This window comes from Macrobrachium rosenbergii, chromosome 20, assembly GCF_040412425.1.
Source record: "Macrobrachium rosenbergii isolate ZJJX-2024 chromosome 20, ASM4041242v1, whole genome shotgun sequence".
NCBI classification, from domain to species: domain Eukaryota; kingdom Metazoa; phylum Arthropoda; class Malacostraca; order Decapoda; family Palaemonidae; genus Macrobrachium; species Macrobrachium rosenbergii.
In genome coordinates, this window is record NC_089760.1 from 36770313 (window position 1) to 36797337 (window position 27025).

General features: G+C 33.8%; 1 protein-coding gene across 1 annotated transcript in view; it reads right to left on the reverse strand.

Moving 5' to 3' along the window:
- The window catches only part of LOC136849273 (osmotic avoidance abnormal protein 3-like), a 162722-nt gene that overhangs the window by 31061 nt on the left and 104636 nt on the right, over nt 1–27025 (reverse strand). The window contains exons 10-17 of the mRNA XM_067122569.1: nt 24351–24550; nt 21715–21914; nt 19534–19578; nt 19124–19349; nt 18475–18600; nt 17993–18128; nt 3722–3930; nt 90–192 (exon numbers count right to left, since the gene is read on the reverse strand). Of these exons, the coding sequence (XP_066978670.1) occupies nt 90–192; nt 3722–3930; nt 17993–18128; nt 18475–18600; nt 19124–19349; nt 19534–19578; nt 21715–21914; nt 24351–24550 (1245 nt within the window). The remainder of the gene's footprint in view (nt 1–89; nt 193–3721; nt 3931–17992; nt 18129–18474; nt 18601–19123; nt 19350–19533; nt 19579–21714; nt 21915–24350; nt 24551–27025) is intronic.

Here is a 27025-nt window from a genome sequence, read left to right on the forward strand (position 1 = left end):
CAGAACACAGTACCAACATCAACATGAAAAAGGCAAAGACTCTGTGTGATATACTGTATCTGCATTTAACAAATTCCAGATAAACTCACCATTATTGATATCATCCTGAAACCTCACCAATAACTCGTTGGCCCGTTTGGGTTTGAAGTAATTTCCAGCTATGTCTTCTTCTTCCCCTCTTTGTAGCTTCTGCTGGAATAGAGTATGAATATGGCGGTCACTGATCAGCTCAAATTTAGGATCTATACAGTTCTTTTCGTGCATCTTCACTGACAGCTCTGTATATTTTGTGGCACCACCACTAAAGTTATTTTTCACCTTATTGTACAGTGTTATGCAATCCTTGAAGTTTTTTTTTTCATTTTCCTGTCTCTAAGAAAGTATAATTTGTTAGTATAGAGTATATATAACTGGAATTTTACAATTAAGTGCAGCAAGAAAATAATGCATTTATTTAGAACCTGAGTGCTGGTACAGAAGATTGAGCAAAATTTTAACATTCAAACTGGTAATCCCATAAGTTCTTACAATTTATGATAGTATTACTCTAGGAATCTGACTAGTGGTTATTACCGTAATGTTCTGTGTTGTCCATAGGTTCTGTCATTATTTTTTATGAAATTTTCATCAAGATTTATTTCTTGGTTATCATTTAATTTTGACTGAGTTAGGACAGTTAATCATAAATCAATATGTCTAGTATACTTCATCACTGACATGGGACACATGTATTTGTCACTGTACCATGCACCATTATTGTAAGGCCTAAGAGAATGCATGAAGATGGGGTTGTTGAATAGCACTAAGAAAGTTTGTAGTAATTTTAGGATAACTCAGTACAGTACTTTGCACTCTGACAGAAATAATCAATAATCAGATTAGAATTCAACTGTCTTAACCATGTTGCTAAATAAACTTCTTACCTTAACTGAAATGGCTGCAAATGTCATTCAGAAGCTGTGCAGGGTTGCAAAGCTATGATCAAAGGTGCTGAGGCATGCTGAAGCTCTCGATCACACTTCCTAATAACAACACCTCTCTTTTAAGTTTGGATCGAAATCACCAATAGGAATTTTAAATCTCCAGCAAACAAACAGACATACATTAGGTGATATACAACTGCGGTTGTGCATTCCTTATTTACTATGAATGTGTTTCCAATGCTCTTCATGCTTTCAGCATTTTAAAATTTCAATTTTTCTAGTGCTGTGAAAATTTTCCAAAGGAAACGTTAAATCTCTAGCAAACAAACAGACATACATTCAGTGATACTTAACATGTAGTTACTGTACATTGCTTAGTATTATTTATTTCCAATGCTCTTATGTTTTCAGTTTTATCAAATTTTAATTCTTCCAGTGTTGTAAAATTTAAATTAGAGGGCAATAGTTATTTAATATTGATGAAGTAACTAATGGTTAAAATTTAGTATCAATTCTATTACACCACTTTCCTCAATACTAGTAATCTTCTACATAAACAAGTATGCATTTGAACAAAATGCTGTAAAATAAATGAAACTTATGAATTCCAAATAAATGAAATGGACTTTGAAGAAACTTCAAGAAATATTAACATACTAAATTTGCCAAAAAAGAAATTTACAAATCAGTAATAACAATATAATAAATGTATTTGAAGTAACTTGATTTGCAACCTTGAGAATTTGAATTAAATATTTTTTATTGCTTGCTTTTTAATTAATAATAATGGCAGTTATTATAAAGATCACTGGTATTACTAATGTTTCACAAGGCATAATAATCCCAGTACATACTGATTTCAATAAGGTGTAACATAATAGCATGAAATCGTTCTCATGATTCTAATGCATATATATGTACAAATAACATGCAGCTGCACATGCGTCAAATTCCTTTTCATAAGTAAATTGAATTTAAATCATGTCTTCCATAGCACTAATTTAAATTATTCAAGCAAAATGTATCTTGAAATAAATGAGACCCAGAATTTTCTATCCAGTTTGTAATGGTACTTGCTTCTAAGGTGGTTTCAAACAAGGAAAAATGAAATGGGGGAAAAAAAAAGGTATATTCCAATAAAACAAAATGCATAATTTTAAAATACCCAAATTAACTCATAGCTGCCAATGGTTAGAGAGGAATAGGAAATGTGTGTTTCCTCAAATCCTGTTGGGTGTTAGTGCTTATTACTTTTCAACATTTCTATGCTACACAGACTGGTGTCATGAATCTTACAACCTTAACTAAGTCAAAGCAGTGGATTTCATATTTTGTCATTATAGAGTTAATTATGTAAGTCTGAGTATTTAAAAGTGACCTAACATTCAAGGAAAAAACTATTTTTAATCTCCAGGCAAGGTCAAAGAGGTCTTCCTGATGAGGAGGCATATGAGCTTTAATGACCTGTAGATAGGGATCAGATCGATAAATAACTCGCTGAGACTCTTCGTCGGGATTGTCTTCTGGAGAGGCAGGTGGCAAGTAGTCCTCAGAGGCAGCTGTCTGCCAGGCCCCTAATCGCGAGCCAAACCCAAGGCGAGGGGCACGACCTCCAGGCTGGATTCCTGTAGTAGACATTACCAATCCTGGATCATATGATTCACAGTCCAGGGAAAGAAGGGATGGCTTGTGAGGGGGAGGAAAAGTGGGGCAAATGATACAAAGAATGAGCACATACATAAAAAGATGTGTAAGTATACAAAATAATGAGGTAACACAAACTCAAGATAAATAAACATAAATACTGTACATACATTAAAAAAAAAGTAGTTGAAAACTCAATGGAGTCTCATGTAGAATAAAGCTGCAAAATGTTCACTAATCCTGTACCTGTGATTCTTTAACAATGCCAATAAGTTGAAAAGCATCAACCTAAAAGTCAAACGTCAAAAGTCAAATTCAATATCTGTATACAGAACACATACACAGAAGATGTTCTCTGAATGGAGAAGAGTGCGAGAAGCAATGATCAATTATCAATAGCAAAAGTATTGTAATACATCTCATAATAAATTATGCTATTGCCTCACACAATCTTTAAAGTGAACTTTTTGTGTTCAAATTAAAATGATGAAGTGATTATAGGGAAATTTATATATAAGGGGGCTATGAGCCTTCCAACAAATATCTAACTTCAACCTGCAAAGTTTTCTGGCTTCCCATGGCATTTCTTTTCATGGTAGCATTTAATAAAATTACCTCCTATAGTGATAAAACTAGGCCCACAGGAAACCCATAAAACTAATAACACTTTAATAAAAAAAAAAGCACATGAATTCATAAATTAAAGCAGCCTACACATCTACCTGGATGCTGTCATTCAATAGCTATATGGTTCTATAATTTATTAAGAAGTTCTAATCAAACCGGTCCACCTCCAAGTATAGCCCAGGGAATATATGTGCACTGTGTGAAGGCATGCAACATTGTGACAGAAAGAACAGAGTACATATCATGCAAAGTGCAAAGGCTTATAGGTGCAGTAACATAAAACATACAGCATTTTCATGGAAGGAATATTGGCTTTCTGAAGAGCCACATATTTCATGGTTTAGGCAAATCTTGCATGACATTCCAGCAACTGAAATGAAACCAACCTACTACATAATTCCGTACTACTCTAAACCACATTATGGTTAACCTTAAAGCCACTTCCCTTCTTAACCTTAAGTGCTGATAAGCAACAAACCATGCACTACCGCACACACACATCCCAGTATCAGGGATATTCAATAAACCTTCAAAAATTTGTCGTCTTCATCATCATCCCACATGCCCAACCTGGCTGGGGCTGTTTGGGATGGAAACCGACCACCAGGCTGGATACGATTTGGAGGGGTATTGTTGTTGTTGTTGTTGTTGTTGCTGCTGCTGCCATTGTTGTAGCTGTTGCTTAAGTTGGTATTTAACTTGTTGTTGATCGAATCAGATACTGTGCCGTTGGGCCCTGTAAGTTGCAAGATAAAGAGGCCACATGCTCCAGGAATGCATGACATAACTAGCATGACAGGAGACAGGTAGATTGATAGATTGAAGGGGGGAAGGTTAGGTGAAATTTTTATCATACAGAATTAAGCAATTAGAAACCAGATGTCTGGCTAGGAACAAAGGAGGTCAAAAGTTGTCAAGGAACTGAATGAGCAACAGGAGGAGGATAAATGTATAAGACAAGTATACAAAAGAGGAATAACTGGAGAGATGAGAAAAGGAATCAAAAGATGCAAACGAGCAAAATACTGGAATAACCAAAGAGTTAAGAGAGACAAAGGTATGAAAGATAAGGGTGCTGTCAAAACGTCCAATTACTATTTATTTACGGTCACAACAAAAATTACATGTGCATGGAGGTGTTATTTAGCGTGGGTTAAACATATGGAGCAGGGGGATTAGATCCTTAGAAAATATTCACACCATAATTACATTGGCATGTTATTCAATAGTTGACTCACTACTTTTACAAGGAAGTGAAATAATGAAGATAGGCAATGTCACAAACCAAAATAATTTCTTGCAAGGGTAGAAATCAACTATACAGTATTTGAGTGATAGTAAATCCCTTTAGGCATCTTTTGTTATGAATGCTGATGTATAAAATCTTAAATAATGTGCGAGGTATGGTAAGCAAGACCATGAACTGCTTACATCACCTTACCCTGCCAGGTCTTGGTATGGAAAAATATAATTTCAATTTTCTTAAGCAACAATAACCTGCTATATTCAGAACTATATTTCTAGCTAAACAAACTGAAGTATTTGTTAAGCCATTCAAATTAATAAGAAAATAAAGTAGCGAATTATTTCTGTGCCTCTCCTTAGAATTTAATACTGAGAGTGTGAGTCCTTTTTCCTTATAATTCCTTATAATATTTTACCTACTGCCTCAATATACTAGTACATCTACTCTTATATCATCATTAAGTTGCTCAATGTATAATTGTAAATGTTAATACCATGGGCATTTCATTAGTATAAAAAACTTGCAATAAACATAGGTAATAAAAAAATAATCTAATTTCCTTTCAAGACTTAAAGTAATTTATGTATCACTATCTTGAATATCAACTATCTTATGTACAATACTATGGAGGAAGCAGTAAATGTATGGCAGTTAAAAACCAAAAATAATGTGTAATATGTATTAAAAAAGTACCCACTGTAATTTTTTTGCACCTGATGATGGCTAGCGTTCCACATATAAATTGAGTTCACTAATATAGGACGGGTTTGAAGTGGTGATCTTTCAAATGACTGTAGTAAGAAATCTATCATTAATAATCATCTTACGATACCAGGTTGACTTACTCTAAGATCAGCCTGCATCCTTCTTCTGTCTATAAGACCCTTATTTAAAATACAGCCTAGAGTCTTTTTTAAAATGTGTACTGTACAAATGGAGCAGTGACAGGCTAGAGCAATATAATGGTTATAATTAGTGAATTTGTGGTAGAAGCTAAAAAACTCTCATTCTCTATGAATCCTGCACTGTTGTATTGTTAATTTGCTTGTTTTAGTTTCATTGGTGCTGCCTGTTAGCCTTCATATTTTCATTTCTCTACAGTGTGATTGTACTAAGTTTTTGTGATTATTTTATGGATAGAAGAATATTTTAAATAACACCATCTGACTACTCGTGTATTAATATTACATTTTCAAAGGTTATGTGTTGATTTTTATTAATGTTTAATTGCACATAACTACAAGAGCTAACTGACTGCCAATTTATTAATCATAATGTGAAAGCAGGGAGACATTATTCTATGGCCAAACACACTGTTTCTCTATATACAGTATTTATGCTTAAGAATCTCAAGAGATTTCAGCTTCCTCACACCAAAGTCCAATAGCACATAGGCTTTTCTTGAGGAATGGCCTCCATCTTGCAACAAGCAACTATACTGCCAACAAATTCCTGTTATACACTGTATAGGGTATTTAATTTTGTACAAAAAACTGATGTGAGGTTTGATTCCTTTGCATGAAGGAGCAAGAACCTTTGCTGGAATTCAAATAACAAGAACACTGCCTAATACAGTAACCTTATTCCACACTGAGTACTGAAGTAAATTGTACTACCTTCCTTTTAGTTCTGTTGTATGCTATGCTTGGAGACCATAGTGAGCAATGCTAATTCTCTACAGACTTCAGATTACATCATCCTACCTTTGGTGTGTTGTCTATTTTTCACATAGCTTGCATTGTTAGTCAACTTGAACATCTTAAATTTGAGTCTTAAGTAATTCCCATCAAACACCAACTCAGCTTACAGAAGCACTTGTAAGATTGTACTCTCAATAAGTATTTACTTAATGAAGAATTTTAATCATATCCTTTGTGTATTTAAAATTTATTCGTGAATGAAAGGATTTTCTCTGAATGCTTTAGCCAGATAAACATTGGGGCTCTATAGCTTGAGATCACAGTCTGAGGGGACACCCATGTTTGTCAATTATGGTTAATTCATAAATATATGAAGTGGCAGGTAATTTCAGGGCTCAGATATACTAGATAGCTTCTAGTCTGTTTCAAAGTTTTTTTTTATTTTTAATAAAGGTAGACTGCCACTTACTGATACTTACTTGAATATCAAGTCATCTATGTTCTGGTCAGATATGTTAATAATTTTGTTAATATATCCAAGGTTGCATTTTCTGAAGTGTGTTAATGCTGTTTTGCAGGCAGTATTCAAATTCTGTTATTTGCAATTGGTATGTCTCATAAATCAAGATAGCTCATTCTGTCAGCTTTAGCTCAGGATATTTAATTTTGAGTTGAAGTCAATATTCAATTTCTTGTTAATGTATTACCTATAGTGAAATTTAAGTCATAATCTACTGTCTCAAAGCACTAGACATCCAAATAACAAAGTAGCAGTTATCAGGCCAAAGTACAATTTTGTGGGTGAAGATAGGATTAATATTAAATACAGTACACAGTAAATGAAAAGAAAACCAACAAGAAGAATTTGACCACATTGTGAGTTTTGTTGTACAGTAGTCTCCCTTTTCACAAATGTACCTTGGAAAAAGTCCTGGACTATGACAAGAAATGCAGAAGGAATATACAACTTTGACATCAAAACCACCAAAACATGGATGTTAATCAAGTTTGTGACACACCTTTTTACCTTGGATGGGGCAGCTATTACCAAACTTGAGGTATAGCAATGGGCTCCTCACTATCACCCATTTTGGATAACTTGCACACTTAATTCAGTGAAACATCACTTTTACCAAGCATCCAGATACAGAAACTAAATATTGTAAAGAGGAAGAGATATGAAGAGAATATTATTGCCTTAATTAAATGTGAAAAAGACTGCAATGTTGCTGGCTTAAAGCCAGCAAGAGGACTCCTGTCATGTTTACACATACAAACAGCAAAGACTTAGAATGTAGTTTATGGACATTCTGATCAAATCTGAAAGCTCATAATACTTCAAGATATAGTAGTGTATGGAAAAAATATTCATTTCATCAGCTACATCTACTAATTTTCCAACAACAATGATATTAAAATTTGGTTCAATTATGTGGCTCTTTTTAAAAACACTGACATATTGCATATCAAGCTTTTTAAAAGCTGAAATGAACAACATGACAATGGCTTTCTTTAACTTTGGCTGCCCAGGTCAATTTGTAAAGAAAGCTTCCTCCAAAGCTCAGAATGTTTTATAAAGGCAAAAGTTGTTTTTATCCATTATGACACCATCAAGAAAAAATCAACAAAAGCAAATTTAAAGCCTGTAGCCTCTAACATCAAGAAACAACATGTTGTTAACATAATCCCCTGCAATGACTGCAATAAACCCTATTTACAATAAACCCTATTTAGGGGAGACAAGTAAAAATCTAGTAAGGAGATTATCCAAAAATAAAGAGCCATCAGTCATTAGGAAGTCAGCAGTGTGGTAGCCATATACTGTTGGAATGAAAACCACTACTGTATATGCATTATAAGGCAAAAAATTAATGCATAAGAGTAATGAAACAAGACTAAGTAGTTACTGAAAGATCAATCATTTGTACCATTCCAGTTGTAAGTAAAACAAATCCTTTGCTCAACTGACTCTTTCAACAGAATAAAGGATAAATAAGAATTCTAAATAACAGAAGATAATAAAATGATACGATAATATAACTGAAAAAAATCCCTTCCAAAAGGGGCCAACACTGTCACCATAAGGCATCAATCTGTTAACGGATTAACATCTCGAGTCTACCCCAACTGGATTTAAGACCCTCAAGACTCCTGAGGACAACAGTACACCTTCAGACCCTCTAAAGATGGGAAGAGACCTTCTTGAAAGTTGTTTGTATAACACACAAAATGTGAATTATTCACAATATATAAACAAAAAGTTTTCATTTCACCCAATTACTTCACTTATACACCTCATAGGAAGGATTAAAAATGACATGCTCTTTTTCCTGTTTGAACTTTGGAGTTGCATATAAAACAAATGAAACTGGCCCAAAGAGGCCTCTTACATTTTACTTCTAGTATACTTCAGCCAAAATTTTCTTGGTGCACCTAGTTACAAGTGCTACTTCATGCGTAGATCTTATCCCAGTAGCAACTGTAGTGTTTATGCAAGATCTATATCTGATATCCTTCCTATGAAAAATTCCATTCAGGTCATATACTGTACTGCATATCAGTGAGTAATAACTTTAAAATAAGTTTTAGTGTTTCATAGCACAAAAAAGCTGTTTTTAGCCTAGTTTCTGGCAGAGCAGCACAGAATGTAACAATGTGACCATGTGAGAAGTTTAAAACACACACAAAAGTGGAAGAGCAACCTATCAAATTTTCTTAATAATTCTTTTAGTCTTGAATCATCAAACAGAGCAGTCATATGCTTTTATAAATTTTTTTTTTAACACAATGCCACATGTGAAAGAGTGAGACCAAAAAGATTCTAAGTTTTTCACTTAATCCACCTCACACAAAATCTTTCTCTTACACTGACTTCATCTGCTCTGTTATATGAATCATTCCTATATAGTGATAGTGTACCTCATTTACTTTGCACTGTAGGACCCTCATATAGTGAGCAATTTCCCTTGCATTTAATGCAATATTAATATCTAAAGTTAGTTAAAATAAGCCTTAAATCATACTTATTCTGAATTATGATCACACTCGTTCACAATTATGTCAAAAACATTCCAAAATAAGTCCATCAACTTAGTTTGTGCACTTTAAAAGATCACCCACTTATGTTTTCATTCCTGCAAATTCAACAAATATGTGCTAAATCTCTCATCTTTTGTCTTTAAGCCCCACCCCATAACTTTAACTTAAAAATAAGTTTTTCACATACATCATACATTATTTCACACAAGTTATGCAAAGAAGGAAATAAAGTTGATTAGTTCTTAATAACATAAAGAATTTGAAAACATCATGCAAAAGTGTATCCTAGCTTGAATACATACATCTAATTACAGTGTACTGATATCATTACTTGTACAGTACAAACAGCTTTATTGTGTGAAGTGCAAATTACTCATCAAAGGCAATAATCTAAATTGTACTGTGGTACTTGTTGTAATATCCTAGAAATCTCAATTCTACAACAACAACATTAGAAAAATACTGTACACCTGAATACCTCATCAAAAAATTAAACCATATTCTCTGTCAAGGGATTCTGTTCTTTCATACCTACTTTAAAAAATTATAAACTGAACTGATTATAAATACGAGAATTTTGTTTCCCCTTATAGACTTCATGGGTGTTTCTAATTTCCACCTTAACACTTACATCTCTGTGGAAATTATGTAGTTTTATTATCCAAAGAACAAAAAACAAAAAAGCTGCATTTTTAATACTCTAGATATGACTGACCTCTAATAATTAATCAGGAATATGCCATTGTCACTGGAGGCAGATTTATAGTAGTCACAATGAAATGAGTACTGCAACAATTCTTTGATATTTACAACACAACAAGAATATTGAAAGGACCATTAACTATCACTTTAAGAGGTGAGATAAAAACATCCTTAGCTCTACATGACACACCATCTGAGTTATCAAAATTCAAGAAACTAAATGAACATATCATTAGATGACCAACAGCACAAAAATATGAAAATGAAAATAAATTCTATGTCTTTCTCTGACGAGTGTCCCAAAGGAAAAGGCTGATCCTGGCTGGGGCAAATAATTGTATTAATGCGCATACTCATCTACGAATTAAAAACATAACATATATACAGACAGTGGAATGAAGGGTGTAATAACCAGGCCAAGTTACTGTATACAACTGACCTCGTCAATACATAGTTTAATATATTTGCCTATCTGATATTCATTCCTTAAGGTAAACTAATTAAAATGACTTTTATAGTTCCAACAGAAATTCACTGTAATGGTCCTAAATGATTGTACTTTTGAAAAACATGCTTAGGAGATAGCTGTGTTGTGCAGCTGGTAAAGATGATAAAATATTGCTATTAACATCATTTATATGATTTGTGTGGCATCAATCAGCATGAAGCAATCAGTGAAATTACTTTCAAAATGCAAACAACCTAAGTAATGTGAATCTTCAAAAATTTGGAACAGCTGATCTGTAATATTTAATGTGAATACAAAATGTAACTTTATGATTGTATTAGAAGTGTTTAAAGTGTTATGGAAGTTTTAAAAATGCTCCTCAAGCACTGAAGTGTTATGGAAGTTTTACAAATGCTCCCCAAGCACAGTGCATGTGAGAGTGGTGTGGCTTCCAGGATGAAGAAGGTGAGCAAGAGCTTGAATCAAAGTGAAGCTAGACACTGAGTAGTGAGGGAACGAATAACAAAGTGGCGAAAGTATTGCCACAGCACTTGGATTTGCTCAGTTAATTGTATATACTGTACAGACATTCAGAAGAATGATGCAGTACTTGAAGTGGATCAGACTGTCTCAGCTGCAAAGATTACCAAGATGCACAACCCAGAAATGGAGATACAGAGGTCCCCATTCATCTGGGTCCATGATATAAATACAAAGTGGGCCAGCATATCTACCAACATGATGACAACAATAGCTTTATTATTGTTCATCAGTTGCAAGGATAAAGTTCAAGGACCTGATTACCAGGAGGTATTTATGTATGTCATAACTGGTTTGAGGACTTTAAAAGTGAGGTGACATTTGCTTTTCAACAACATGTTGGGTAACTGCAAATGCAGAAAAGAAGGCAGCCACGATGTTACCAGAATTTCTTGAGTAGTAAAAATGGATTCATGATGGTATTCACAATGACCTATAAGTATATAAAGTGGATGAGATAGGCCTCTTCTGGAGGTTATTTATCTATCAAGAGGTTCAATGTACTTGAAAGAAGACTGCACCAGGATTCAAGCTGCATACTACTCTTTAGATGTGAAACTTATGGCCCTTTCAATTTATCCTTCAGAGAATCTGAGGACACTGAAAAGTTTTGTCCATCTGAGGACACTGAAAAGTTTTGTCCAAGTAGCAAGTTTATGTTCCTGTATCTGGAAGACAAGTACAATACACTAAGGTGTGACTGACAACAGCCATCAGCCAAAGCTACATGGTTAGCTACATTTTGCTGGTCCCTGAGGAGTAAACCAAGTGGAATGACATTCCAGACAGGTTCCTATCCCTCGTAGATAATGCTCAGAGTCATTACAAGGCCAGAAACAACTGGTGAAAATAGTGAGGTATTGTTTCTGCCTTCCAACACCACCTCTCCCATTCAGCTTAAGGATTGCAAGACCACCACTACTATTACTTCATACAGTAAATAATTTAGCTAAGCTCGATGCTAGAACTAACAGGACAGTTAAGGAATACTGTACTGGAGGACTCCAGTTATTAAGAATATAATTGATGTTATCATTGATGCTTGGAATGAGGTCCAGCCTTCTGTGCTAAAGACCATCTGGAGGATATTTGTAAAGTTGTCACATGAGGTCAGGTTTAATGAAGCACAGTAATCGAGGAATTGATGGCAATCAAAGAGCAAAATTTGAGGAGTCTAGGGAAAATGGGGGAGAAGCTCCCATGGTGCTGGCAGGTGTTGATCAGCCACCTGGTGTCTCTGGAGTAGTGGCACACAGCCTCTTTTGTACTTACTCCCTTCAAGTTCAGCTTCAGTTTGTTTCATGTTGGGAGGTGAAAGGTGTACAGCTAGGGATGAGGTAGTTCTTGAAGTGTCCCAAAGACTGTAGGGACAAGGAAAAACTATCAATTGTGTTAGTTCAAGGACTGTATGGTAAGACTGTTTGTGGCAGCAGAGAAAGCTGTAAGGGTAAGTGTACTGTCTACAGTCTATTGTGCCTCCCTGCCATGAAAAAATCCCCATGACCAGGAAGCACATTGATTCTGACCTTGTTTCTCGTTGACCTTTAGGTAAGCTAAGGTGGTGGTGATGTCAGTCATGGCTCTTGTACAGTGATCTTAATCTGTGCACGGCTAGATTTGGAGAAAACAAAAGGTGGTTGTGTTTGGTGATGTAAGTGCAATGGTAGGCAACAAAGAGATGGAATTATTTAGAAATAAATGGTCTCCAAAGAGTAGTATATGTAAGTATGCTAGGAAAAAAGAAAACAGTGAGGATAAGAGTTTGCTAGGTTGTGTGTCAAGGCAGTACTGTAGATAGAAGAGCAAAATGATTGGCATAGTAATGAGAAGAGGGGCTGGAGGTACGGTATATCTGATCCGTATTTGGCTGAAGCCAAATTTAAGAAGCAAGTTGGAGAGGAATTGGTGACGAGATTCTGTAAATGTACAAGGGTAGGGTGAGGGAGGGGTGAGAGTAAGTGGTGGGATGAGGAAATGAAAGGTTTAGTGATGAAGAAGAAAATGAGATTATTCAAGGTGCAGTTACATAATGAATGAGGTCATGTGCAAGTATACAAGAGGATGGATAAGGTGGTCAAGAAGAAAGCGAGAGAGAGTAAGCAGGCAAGTATTAAAAATATACTGGGAAAAGGTAAGCAAGAACTTGCTTCTAGTACTAATTCATCCTTCAGGTTGTCACATTTTTCCCCTAGGTCTTCTGCCTTGTCTATAAGCCAATTATTAATTTCTTTCACCATTCATTTCTTCCAGCTCTTGTACCCTATTCTTATTCCTTTTTAGCACATCACTTTTCAAGCTTTGCCATTACATACCCCAGGACACATTGCATCTGGATTCAAAGGCTTGTGCGATGAACATGCCCAAAAAGATAATGGGTCTATCCCAGCCCAGGTAAATTGTATATGAAATTTACAGATATAGTACTGTATGTACATAAGAGCTGAAGCAGATTTCTATCCCTCTTGGTAGCATAGTGGACATGTAGTAACCCATATTCTTACTAGCATGAAGGGGTTTGAATTCTACCACAGTAGGAAAAGTTTTATTCATTTGTTTCTCATCTGGATTCAAAGGCTTCAGAGGATCATAACCAACAAGTAACATCAAAGGCACACAACACTAAAGTATTACGAAGTCTTCAGCCTCCCCAACCTTGTCATATGGAACTGCACTGCCCCCAGGGGGTTGAGAAACTGAGGACCAACATGGTTTACAAATCTAAGTGTTTGGAAAAGGCATGCAGGTCTCCTGATATAAGCTATGTTTGCCACATAATAAGAACTAAAGGACATGACTTCAAGCTCATCACAACAGCAAGGCTGTCTGCGAGCATTCCGTGGATGTGCATGACAAGAAACTGCCTCTAAATGACCTTATTAGAGTCACCAAAATTGTTTTTTAGGAAGATAACTATTGGCAGCTTGTGGGTGCTGAAGTGTAGAGCACTGCACTGCAGCAGACTACAATGAATGTCCAGATTTTGGTCTCCCCTTAAACTGAAGGAAGTTCAAATGCAAACCATCCGGACCTTACTGAAGCTGGGGGAGCCATTCTTGTGATGCTTCAAGGGGAATAGTCCCAATCTGTGAAATTTCTTTGTTGATTTTTCCTTGAGTTTTTGTTTTCATCTTTAACTTATTATTGTAGTCAACTGTATACTGTACTGGAGTGTTTAGATGTATTGTAGACCGACGGCAGCCATAAGTTGATAGTTGAAACAGCTATTGGCAGAAGGGAATGAATAGAACAACACAACAACAATTTTCATCTTCTCCATCACAGTTTTAGCCATGAGAATAAGAGGAGATTCAGAAAATTAAGAATAGTGTTGTCTTGAAATGGTGGATGCAACATGAGCATCAGCATTCAATAGGAATATAGATACATGCATACATACATACATATACACCTTATTCTTTGCTTTGAAATACTTGATAATAAATTAAGTTGCTGTAAAGCTATGCCTAACAACAAGTTAAATATAAATCACGAATAATGACTTCCTTCAAATTTTTTATTAATTTTGTAAAAAAGTGATTTGTTACAGGCTGTAATGTTTCCTTTAGGTACTGTAGTATGTTTGTATACAGGATTTATTATATGAATGTAGCTTCACAGTTAACTGCCTGAACATGGTGAGCAAAGTTTTTCGTCCTATGCAACAATAATATTTTTGTATAACTTAATATCTTGTGTTATATTAATGTTTCATGTCATTTCATTACAGTATTATATAACAGCATTTCTACTTTTAAAATGATCTGTATATATAGGTTTTTTGGCTATAAAAGAAGCACGATGATGGATAAGTAATTGCATGTACACTATTACCTACTGTATTTTGTATCATTACAGTATTGGCCCTACTTTTACTGTATCCACTCACTTTCACCACCTATTTATGGAGAACCTGCCACTTGTGTTGTAGTTGTATGGGATGGTGAGGTCTAGGTCCTCATGTTATTGAAATATTTTTGTCAACCTTACCCTTTACTCATTCTGATGTCCACTTTCTATTATATATATTAAGTGTTAAGATATCACTTAACTTTATGTTGCTCGATTCTTCTTGAGCTTGATCTTATTAATTTTCTTCGTTACTATTACCTCCCTTCTCATATAGTCCATGTTTCACATGTATATCTGTGATACTGAATGTAAGATGACATCAACATCAAAACACGATTTTATGCCAATGAAAACTGCAGTAATTAAGAAACTGCTGTCTATCTTGGAATATCATAGTGTTTCATTCAAGTGGCCTGTCTGCAATCAAACATATCTAAAATATATAATACAGAAGACAAGTGAACTTCAAAATGAAACACGAAACATTACAGAGCAACCTATTGTTGCATTTATAGGAAAAGACAAGTCCTAACTCCTGACAACACCCTACACAACACCTGGACAGATATCTATTTCAGAAAACCCTATACAGTATGGCCCTATAGGTGACTCCTTTAATAAAATAACAGCAGGTTTACTATAAAAAAATGTTGGGAATACAGTATTTAACAAAAAAAACAAGAAAGAATCAATGGAATATACACATTAATGAACAAAAGAGAAAAACTAAAGCAGAAAATATGAAAAAAGAAAGATTTTTGTACAGTTAAAACAATAAGGGGGTTAACAATACATAAAATGTGAATTAAAAGTAATGCTGATTAAATAACTTACAGGTTAAATAAGCTGGGGAGTACAACAGGTCAAATTGCTCATGGTTAATTGCTGCACATACAAAGGGATGTACAGTACAATATGATTAACAACTGAAGTAAATGCCAATGTAGATAAAAAGGTTTTTAACAAACTTGGTATGACAATTAAATTTAAATATTTACAAATGGTGTTAATTTAGTAAATGTACTTATTAATATATGACTTGAATCTACAATAAAAAAATGTATTTGATTCCAGTACTGGTGCACTAACTACATAATATAAATGTTAATGATATATAGTAATTAGTTATCATACTCAAATTGAAAATTTGATTATGATAAGTAATTTGCATCAATTTTATGTCTGCCCATTTAAACCATTAATTGTCTAAGTACCAAAATGATGTTCATCTGTGAACCTTACAAATGCATATCCAATACAGGTACAGTACATTACGATTTTCATGTGCCCTCTTTCTCCTATCACTTGTAAACATTTTTCCTTGAATAGTGAATCCCATGCCCTTTCAGGTCATCACTACTGCTTCCAAAGGCAGTACAAGGCAATTGACAGAAACTAACAAAAAGTTCTGATAGATAAACTTCCTGTAAACTAATTTCTAACTTTTATTCCTAATCACTGTCAATATCTGTCAGTGTTGATGGGTCCCTATCTGATCTCTTCTGTGTTCATGTTGGAATACCTAGAGCTTTGTTCTTTCACCCATATTTCTTGTCCCCCCCTTTTTTTATCAATGACAGCTTTAATTATCTTGATTCCTACAATTTCCAATTTTGCTAAGGTTAGGTCTGTCACTTCCTCTGGGATTAAGCCCAGCTTTTTTTATCAACCAGGCCTACACTTTACAAGAGCACTGGGCTCCCATCACTACATTACAAATGTAAAATGTCTATTCAGAACACTAAAATACAGATAAAACATTAAAGTTTCCATATTAGAGGTAAAAATTGTAATTACGAAAATTTCTTTGGAAATTTAAATTTCAAGGCTCTGCTTCATGTCAGGAAAAATCAGTTTGTTATAGGTCCACTATTAACAATGAGCATTTCCAGCAATTGCTACCAAATAAGAGGAATACAGTAAAACTTTTACTTTCTTTTCTTTTTTTCCATACTTCAGGTGATGTGCCAACAATATAATATTTAAAATATCAGATATTTCATTAGATGAACACATACACCTAAGAAAAGTCTGACTAAGGAGCATAAAGGTTTATTTTCCCTAACTAATTACTAGTACTACAACAACTACTGTGGCTCCAGTGAGCATCACTGCTCCTTGTGTCCAGCATCACTTAGGGTAAGAGCAGTATCTGATCATCTTCGACTGTCTGACTTTCTTTTGAGTCTTAGCTTTATGGAAAATTTTCCAAATTTAAAATGTATAATTTTGGGATTTTTTTTTATTGCCTTTTCCCTATAAGAAAATTTAAAACAATATATCTAAATTTTAAAAAATCTGATGTAAAAATACATTATGCATATACAGGTATATATACACACCTGGTAAGTCTGATCTCTAAGTTTGTAAGTGAGGAGCTCAAAAAGACCAAGTTACACTCAATTCATCACACTATTTCTAAAACCCAGTTACACTGTGGAGTAAGCCTTGCATGACTAGAAATAAATGCATATGTATTGCACACAGATCAACAGTGTAGGAATATAAACAGAGTAATAGGCAGACACACAAAAACTATACTCTGTACATAGTTGACCCAGTACTAAAACTCATATGAATATTATATGCACTCTCACTCAAAAAAATTTTTGCAACATTCTTTCAGTAGATTTAATTTACCAAACAATAATTTAATCTTTTTACATCCAAGAGAAAATGAATTTTTCTCGTTAGAATACCTGAACAGTATTACAGTATTAATGATAAGGATAGCATTATATTATGGCAGGAAAGAATTCATTTTTAAGAATTCACTTATGATTGCTAGGAAGTTGAATCTAAAAATTAAGAATGATTTCTAACACTTTTGTAATTGTTGTCAAAATTACATGAAGAAAAGTTATCATTCCTAATGGTTGTCAAAAAAAACACTAAAAACAGGAAAAATCTCTATAATCTTATCTTAGGATGTCAAAATGAATAAGGTTAAATATAATATATGGAAAGACTAAATATTTCACTATAATACCCTTGATGAAAAGTTCTATTCATGATGTTCATGTTATGCATGCAATACATGATGTAAACCATAATTGTAATTGTTATACTTTAATTCAGAAACATTGCTACAATATCTTAGTAACTTCAAAAATACAGTTGAAAAGGTTGGAAGTTCCTCACACTCACCAACCACAACAGTTGTGTAAAATGATCGCATGTGTTTACTTAATGGGCTGTTGTCTGAAAGTTATGGAGTGTTGCAAATCTCTTTTTGAGTGGCCGTACAGCAGTATGTAATATGATATACTAACCAAAGTTATTTTTAAAACTTTAGCTCTTCTATATTTGCAACTAACGGTATTCCAAAACTTACCTGCTGGTGGAAGTTTTGTTTTGACAAGCTGAAGATCAGGGATTTTCCATCTCTGGTATTCGTCTTCCCACATCGCCTCTTTTTTCACAGCATCAATGTTACTGTAGTTACAGTCACGACGGATTGTAGGCTGGACCTTAGAGTAGAAATTCAAATCTCAGAATGAGACATCTAGATTTTATTCAGATTTATTTCCGTCAGAAACTTCAATTCTGAAATGTGACCAGTAGTCAATGTCATTTTTTTTTTAAGTTTCACAACTTTAAGACTCATAAAAGTGATATTTTTGAGAATACACTTTCATCCTTTTAAATGAATTAATGAATTAAAATAGGGAATATTTAAACCTAAAGAAAGGTCACAATTAATAAAATTATTTCCAAGAATTATAGTAAAGGAAATTGCCTGAAAAAGTTCTCCTATTATACAAGGTATAGGTGAAAAATTAAACTACTGTATTGTATAAATTATGTTAGTTTTACCTTATCCAATATTGCCTGAAGAAGTTTGACCTGCTGTTCTTGTCTACGTATGGTTTCTAAATAGTCTGCTCTTTCCTCCTGAAACTCTGTGGTTAAGTCATTAATCTCTCTTTCTAATGACTTCACCTGAAATAATATTTTGAGTCGTTTCAGTTGTAAAAGAAAAATATTTTGAGTTGTTTCAGTTGTAAAAGGACAAAGGCTTTAATTGATACTGAGAGCACTGTGTGACAGTTAAAAATAAGTTACTGATGTGTCATTCATCATCATCCACACTATATACTATACATTACATGAAAGATAATATCTGTATGCTGTGTGTTCTAAACACTTACATAATACATTCAAAATACAAAATCTTAAAAGATGAAAAAGATAATGGTATGCTTTTTATCCTGATGTGAGCTCAGTGTGTTGTGTGGGAACAAAAAAATACATAATTATAATGATAATGCTTCCACGAAATATGTACAAGCGGCAAAAAATTAAAAATGGAAGCTAAATAGTATGAGGTGAAAAGTAAAAACCAATATAAAAAAAAAACATTACGTACAATACAGTACTACAGAACCTAATACAGTACTGCAGTCATACAATTCCCCAAGGCTTGCCAGTCTGCTTTTAAAATGAATGATTTTCCTCCTCTCACCTTTCCCTTCTGCTTTTTGGCTAATTCTGTTTTGGCTTTCAGTTCATCATGGATGTCATCATACACCTTTAACATGATCCCATCCTCGTCGTCGACATTCTTCAGGGCTTCACTCAGGATTTTCATCCTCTTTTCCTGGTATTTCTTTCTTTTACTCCTCTTGGCTTTCAGCTCTTTATCTTGAGATTTCTCTCCTCCCACCATCTGCTCCTGTAACTGTTTTAACCTGTAAATAGAAACCAACCAAAGGCTTTATTTCTTGTGGCAAATAAAAGCTTAAACAAAGTTATTTGAACAAGAATGCACCAGTATTTCTTAATTTATTACTTTTTTTACACAATAATGAACAATTTCCATAAGACTTGCATATGCTTATCAACACAAACAAATATACATTTGACATGCATTACCTCTTTAGGGCTTCCTTCTGCATAGTATCCATCATATCAGCAGTTCTGAAAAATGAGATTCTCATAATTATTCCTGCTCAACACTGTTCATCTATTCTTTGTTTCAAAGGATTTTGAAAGTTCATGGAAATCGAGGGACTTTGAAATAAGAACCTCAACTGAAACTTATTATTATAATCATACTGTCAATCAACAAGATACATTTACTTTCTTGCCTACTTACAGTGCTACAAAAGGGGTAATGTATCAGTAGTAATTAACTGGCCTATTGCACTTGAAAAAACAGACATTTGAGTTATTCTGCTATGTACCAACTGCACATGCAGGGCCTAGTACAGTATCTAGTTAATATCATGAAATAAAAGCCTCTTGAATTTCATATGTAAAATTTGTATTCTTTAATGCTGAAGCTCTTTTATATGGGTTTCTTGAAGTCATAAAGAAACAAACACATTCCAAATATGGTACTGGAAACAATAAAACAAGTAATTAGCATAAAACTGTAAGCCAACTGCTGAGTAATTTTACTAAGCCAACTGCTGAGTAATTTTACTAACAGTTAATAAAATACACTAAAAAAAAAGGTCAAGTGGACAACACTGGTGAACGTCAACTGCAATAAAATTACTAAGATGGTGAATACCTACACATTAGGAAATAATGTTTACAGGAGATACAAAGTAACCAGTGACTAAGACAATAACATAGATCTTCTTAAATACTATAATTAAAGTGCTTTAAAAGCATGGTTGTATTTTGTCTACACGGATGGAAACCTTTAAATGCAAAGGCCTAGGATAGAAGGGTTGAGGGTTTAGGACATGTCTAGTAAGGCATTAATATCTGCGAGAAATAAGTAAACGAACCCTGCATGTATATCGAATACCAATGGAACGTGTGCCCTACTGACGTATTGAACAGAAGCTTCAAAACTAAAAAAGAGGAAAAAGAGCGAACTTAGGTTAGTGGTTATTTCTGAAGGTAAAAGAGGAAAATGGTATTCCATATATGTGAAGCATTACAGTATTAAAAAATGGAAATCTTTATAAATATAAAATGTCGTAATTTTATGACAAAACATGGCACTGAAATACATGTTTGTAACCCAAACTACATAATGCAGTCCTTATACCTTGCAAATCGTATTGAGAATGTAATTCTGAAGACTATAAATATAGGGAAAGAGCTAATGGCTTTGAGATGCAAGTGATATGAAAAAATGAAACGGTCAGCAAAAATGGAAGCATGTATGTTGATCACTGTTATGAAGATCCTCCTAAAATTACTTTCAATAGCAAGCACAATATTAAGGACAAGAATTAAAGACCACCACTAACTCGAATGTAATTAATTATACATAAATTTTAAAATGTAATAAAAATAAGAAGCACAATGGTGATATTTCATGATTTTATCAAATAAACTATACTGATGAGAGGTAAAGATGTTACCTTAAGTATATGGCTCTGGAGAAATAGCCCTCAATAAAGATAACAGCATTTACAATACATTCCCCTTAAAACTTCTACTAAGGCAGATTGATTTAGGCAGCTTACGCCTTTCTGCTTCAGGACTTAACATACTTGGCTATGAATTTATATAAATAAGCAAGTATTAAGATATGAAATTGCTTTGCCACAAGGGGAAGCTTGAATAAAAATGGAGCACTTAATAGCTACAAGAAGATTCAGTATGGTATACTGTAAACTGACTTTGCACTTGAAGTATATGAGGAAACAGAATCATGGAAGCATGGAGGAGACTTCAGAGGTTCGTGACTGACAGTCAAGGTAACGAAAAACGGTTGACCAAAGTGATTTTATCTAATTCGAGACAAAAGATCCAGCTCGTGATGAATTCATTTTTTAAATCTACCATTTCTCCTATCTCACATGGATTGGGGAGCACTCCACGACCAGGGCTGGTAAAATCAGTTTAGTTCCGTGAGTAAAGGAGGGTTTATCTTGAAGACAATCTACAATTAAGTGATTTTCATCATCATTACTTATCAGAGAGGCTGCATTTTAGTACAGTATTAATTTTCCTTGTATAAACGCAAGAAATTCTCAAATGCTGTATCTGTTGTCAAAATGTATTATTCTAGAAAGATAACCACTTCCATTAGGAAAGGAATGGAATTAAAGCACCACAAGATTGCTTAAAACCTGAAATTCAACTTACTCAACCACTGCTTCTTTCCCAGCTGTTGGGGTGTTATGTCTAACAGTTGCAGCACTTAAGGGATCAGAGCCAACGGCAGTGCTGACGAAATCTCTCGGGGTGCCTACGATGGTGACGGGTTGACCTTCCTCTCCAGCTTCCAGACTCTCGGTGATGATGACGTCTCTGCTCGAGCGCATCTGGTTGTCTCGTTCTTGCAGCTGTGTAAGGGGAAATCAAAAGATTCCTGGTTACCTGAACTGGTCTGTGGCCGCATGAGTTGCCATGAGTTATCAGCTGTTCCCTACAGTCATGTAAGGCTGTTTAGGGTTATCAACATTTCCCTTCCAGAGCTGGATAACCTCATAGGTTCCAGTCTTTGGCTTCTGGCCTAATTCTTATATTCTAGTTCCAACCCGAGATTCTATATCAAGAAATCCTCACATGTACGATCAGTATTGTATTTGATTCCCTATAATGAAGTATGATGATATATCTTATCCATGGGGCCTTTAATTTGATTCTCAAAGGTTAAACATGAAGATGCACCTAGTCAGTGGGCTTTTATCCTTTCAATTTTTCATTATAATTACCCAACCTAGTAAAATCTATTTAGTATGATTATCTTATATTGTATTGGTTTTTGTATAGACAACTGTAAAACTGTGACCTGTTTACATTCTTTAATAATGACGATGATGATACCTAACCTCCTCACGAATAGAAAAATAATTATTATTTCATTACAATTATTGCTATATAGCAGTAGAAACAGTAGTAAATCAGTACAAAATAAATACCTGCAGTCTAATAATAAGTGAAATATTTTTCACTTGGAAATAACTCTATATTGTAATATCCAACACACAACAAAGAACAAGAATATTAAAACAATTTGATCATAATGTAAGGCTGAGAAACAGTACCCTTTGTTGAAGAGTTTCAGTGTTAAATTCAAATGTTTTGAAGTTCGTTTATCATTTCAACACATCCCGGTTTTGACGAACTGGTGTATCCCCCTCCCCCCCCTTTTTTTAAAAGTTTTTGAGTTTCCCAGGCAAGGTGTCCCAGTTTTTTTTTTTATATAGTGTAACATCAAAATTTCAGCTGTCTGCGTTGTAAGATTTTCCAACAAAATTTTCCACAAAAGATGAGCTAATTAGAAACTGAATAATATAAAAATCTCTGAGGACTATTTCCTCAGAATGAGAAAAAAATGGCTCACGCCAGTTCGTCAGACTATTAACAGGGACGAATAGCTTGACACCACTCATCACATGCCAGAATTTCATGAATGACCACCAAGAGCAAAGTTAGAGTATACCACTCATGACCCAAGCAGGACCACCTGGGGAGCGTCATGCTGTAAGGTTTTCCCGGATATTATCTTTCTCTGGGCAAAGCACACGCTCTTGACATTGATTAGGTGTTCCTGGTGGAATGGTATTGACTGCCCCTTCCCAGGCGTCTGTCACGAAGCGACTCTTTCATGGTGGCTTGCTCGGTAGCTTGTAATCATGGTAATGATGGCACCATCAGGGCAACTAACTGGCTAATGTAGTTAATGTTTAGTCTTGTACGAGATGCAAACATTACTTTACAGGGGTTTTTATGCATATTGACTATCTGCACTTCATTTAATCACCTTTCGTCATTTTTCAAAGCTTTGCAAACAACCTTGTTGGTGAGCAATTAAGGTATTAACATGTCAAGGGAATAGATGATGGAAAAGTAATTTCTCTCTCTCTCTCTCTCTCTCTCTCTCTCTCTCTCTCTCTCTCTCTCTCTCTCTCTCTCTCTCTCTCTCTCTCTCTCTCTCTATGTACTCACAATAAATTATATATAATATACATAAATAAATTTTTATTCTGTAAAATCAATATAGGGTATTATACTCAGCCATTTTGTAACTTTCACACTTCACAAAAAACTGCGAAGATGCTACCGTTTTCTTTATTTGACATCCCACAGGAGTGAAAAGCATCACTGCCAATGGCCCTCTGGAGAAGAAACCCATTTGCTATTTAGGGGAAATTCCTGATAGCCAAGAGTGTTCCAAAACCCTGTGCCAGGTGCTCAATAGCATACCTTAGTAAACAGACTAATCTGATGTGCTGGGTCGTCATTATCACCAAGGGGAAAGAGGCTTTGCCATCATTTTGGGGTTCACAACCCTCCAACAGTTTACAGGGTCATTCAGCGCTATTATATATATATATATATATATATATATATATATATATATATATATATATATATATATATATATATATATATATATATAATAGCACTGAATGACCCTGTGGGTCCCAGTGCTTAGCTTTATGCCTAAATTACATATTCCATTCCATTCTATATATATGTATATATACACAATTATATATATGAATATGTATACAGTATGTAATATATATATATATATATATATATATATATATATATATATATATATATATATATATATAAACAAACTAAACAAACTATGAGCCAGAAATATATTAATTGCATGTATAAGTATTAATACTTCTTAAGCATTCATTAGATACCATAAACCTAACAATTCACAATCCACCCCGCCTCTCTCTCTCTCTCTCTCTCTCTCTCTCTCTCTCTCTCTCTCTCTCTCTCTCTCTCTCTCTCTCTCTCTCTCTCTCTCCCTCCTTGGACTTCTCAGCGACCTTGGCGAGCTCCTCCTCGTACTGCTTCTTCAGGTTATCCATGTTGGCCTGGAGGAGGGCGTTGTTCTGCTGCTCGGCCTGCATCTCCTCTCTCATCGTCTTCATCTTCTCCTCGTACTCGAGTCTCACCTTCTCCCTCTCCTGTTCAAGGGCGGCTTCGTCGGGCGCCACCGATACGACTGGTGAATTCGGCAAATGAGTAACAAATCATTTTGCATATGTATGTATGTATGTGTACATTATATATACATATATATATATATATATATATATATATATATATATAAATGTTATATTTATATAAATATACATATATATATATAAAATATATATATATATATATAAATATATATATATATATATATATATATATATATATATATATATATATATATATATATATATATATATAAATATATATATATATATATATATATATATATATATATATATATATATATATATATATATATATATATATATATATATATATATATATATATATATATATATATATATATATATATATATATATATATATATATGAATCCTCAGAACAGTTGTTTGGTTGAAATCATAAAAGCAGTAAATTAATAACACATTTAAACCTAAAAATACATAAATTCATGAAAAAATACACAAATTTCATGAAAAAAAGTAGGTCAAAATAGTCTTCATATCCTAAGTAACAAAGGCAGTCAGCAAACTAGACATTCAGACATAAAACATGAAAAATTATGCAGTTACTTGGGAAAATCACTGTAAATTGAAAAAAAAAATATGAGTTAAAAAAGACATAAAGCAAACCCACTCACCCTATGATTTAAGCAATTTTGAAACGATAAAGTAATTAACGTATTAGAACACACGAAGACTGAAAACGAGCAATTAACATTAAGAAAAATGTAATTAGCAAATAATTAGCACAAAAAATTAAATGAACACATCTAATCAATAATATATATAAAAAACATAGCCTTCCATTAGGTAAAAGAGTATCAACGATTATAAATAATTATACAGATGCTGATAAAAATGTAATAAGTAAACAATTACTACGAAAAATTAAATTACCATCTAATTAAAATATATGAAAAAACATAACTTTTTTTTAGGTAAAACTGTATCAACGATTATAAATAAATATATACAGACTTTGATTATAAAAACAGCACAGTTAGTCATGTATTACTGTATGTATACACAGTTAGCCATATATTACTGTATGTATATACAGTTGGCCATGTGTTACTGTATGTATACACAGTTAGCCATGTATTACTGTATGTATACGCAGTTGGCCATGTATTACTGCATGTATACACAGACATGTATTACTGTATGTATACACAGTTGACCATGTATTCCTGTATGTATATAAAGTTAGCCATATATTATTGTAAGTATACACAGCTATGTATTACTGTATGTATACATAATTAGCCATGTATTACTGTATGTATACACACATAGCCATGTATTACTGTATGTATACACAGTTGGCCAAGTATTACTGTATGTATGTACAGTTAGTGATGTATTATTGTATGTATACAAAGTTAGCCATGTATTACTGTATGTATACACATAGGCTTTCAGAACAAGATGAAAATAATACAAGAAGAGCAAGAACTCAACCTGTACCAAAACATTAACTCTACGTTTTTACTGTCCTAAAATCATGTGAATATGAATTATTATTAATAAAAATGATGCATGGCAGGTTCGCAGTCCCAAATAAATTTATGAAGATCATTAGAAATTAATGAAAAAATCTAGGACTCTCAATAAAAAGTCTATTAACTAATTAAAAGCATAATAATGATGCAGGCTATACTCTACGTCCTAAATAAAAAATTTCAACTAACACTATCAAGCAATGCATTTACACTAGAGTATTAAAAATAATGTTAAATAACCATGAAACGCAGTGACGGGAATCCTTCGTTTAAATAACTATTATATTCGATGAGGAAATGCACAGTAATATATGCATATATATAATGTATATATATGTAACATATACATATGTATATATATGTACAGTGAACCCCCGTATTCGCGGGGGATGCGTCCCACACCCCCCGGCGAATAGGTCAACTCCGTGAATGCTTAAAACCGCTCTAAAAACACTTAGAACTGCTCATTTTGATATCTTAAACCAAGAAAAACCCTGTAAAAATGCTTATACCTGAGTATTTTAATAGTTTTATCACAAAAAGTGCATTTATTCATGAAAATTATATGAAAATACAGTAATTAGTGAATATTTCTTGGTGAAAAATACCGCGAATGGGCGAATTTTCCGCGAATGATGGCTAGATATGTTCCACAGAGAAACCCGCGAATGCGTGAGTCCGCGAATCATGAGAACGCGAATACGGGGGTTTACTGTATACATATATATATATTATATATGTGGGTATGTATCTCCTCATGCATACATAAATTACAAATATGTAAATATGTCTGCATGTGGATACATGTGTATCATATGTGATAAATATTTATTCATAAATGCCATATACAGTTTATTCAACTATATGCCAACACTTTGACCCATCAGTGTATATTGCAACATTCATTACTTCTATGCCCCATAAAATTCCAGCACCTTGCATATTGTTTTACATTCTGAATTAATGTCAACTCTC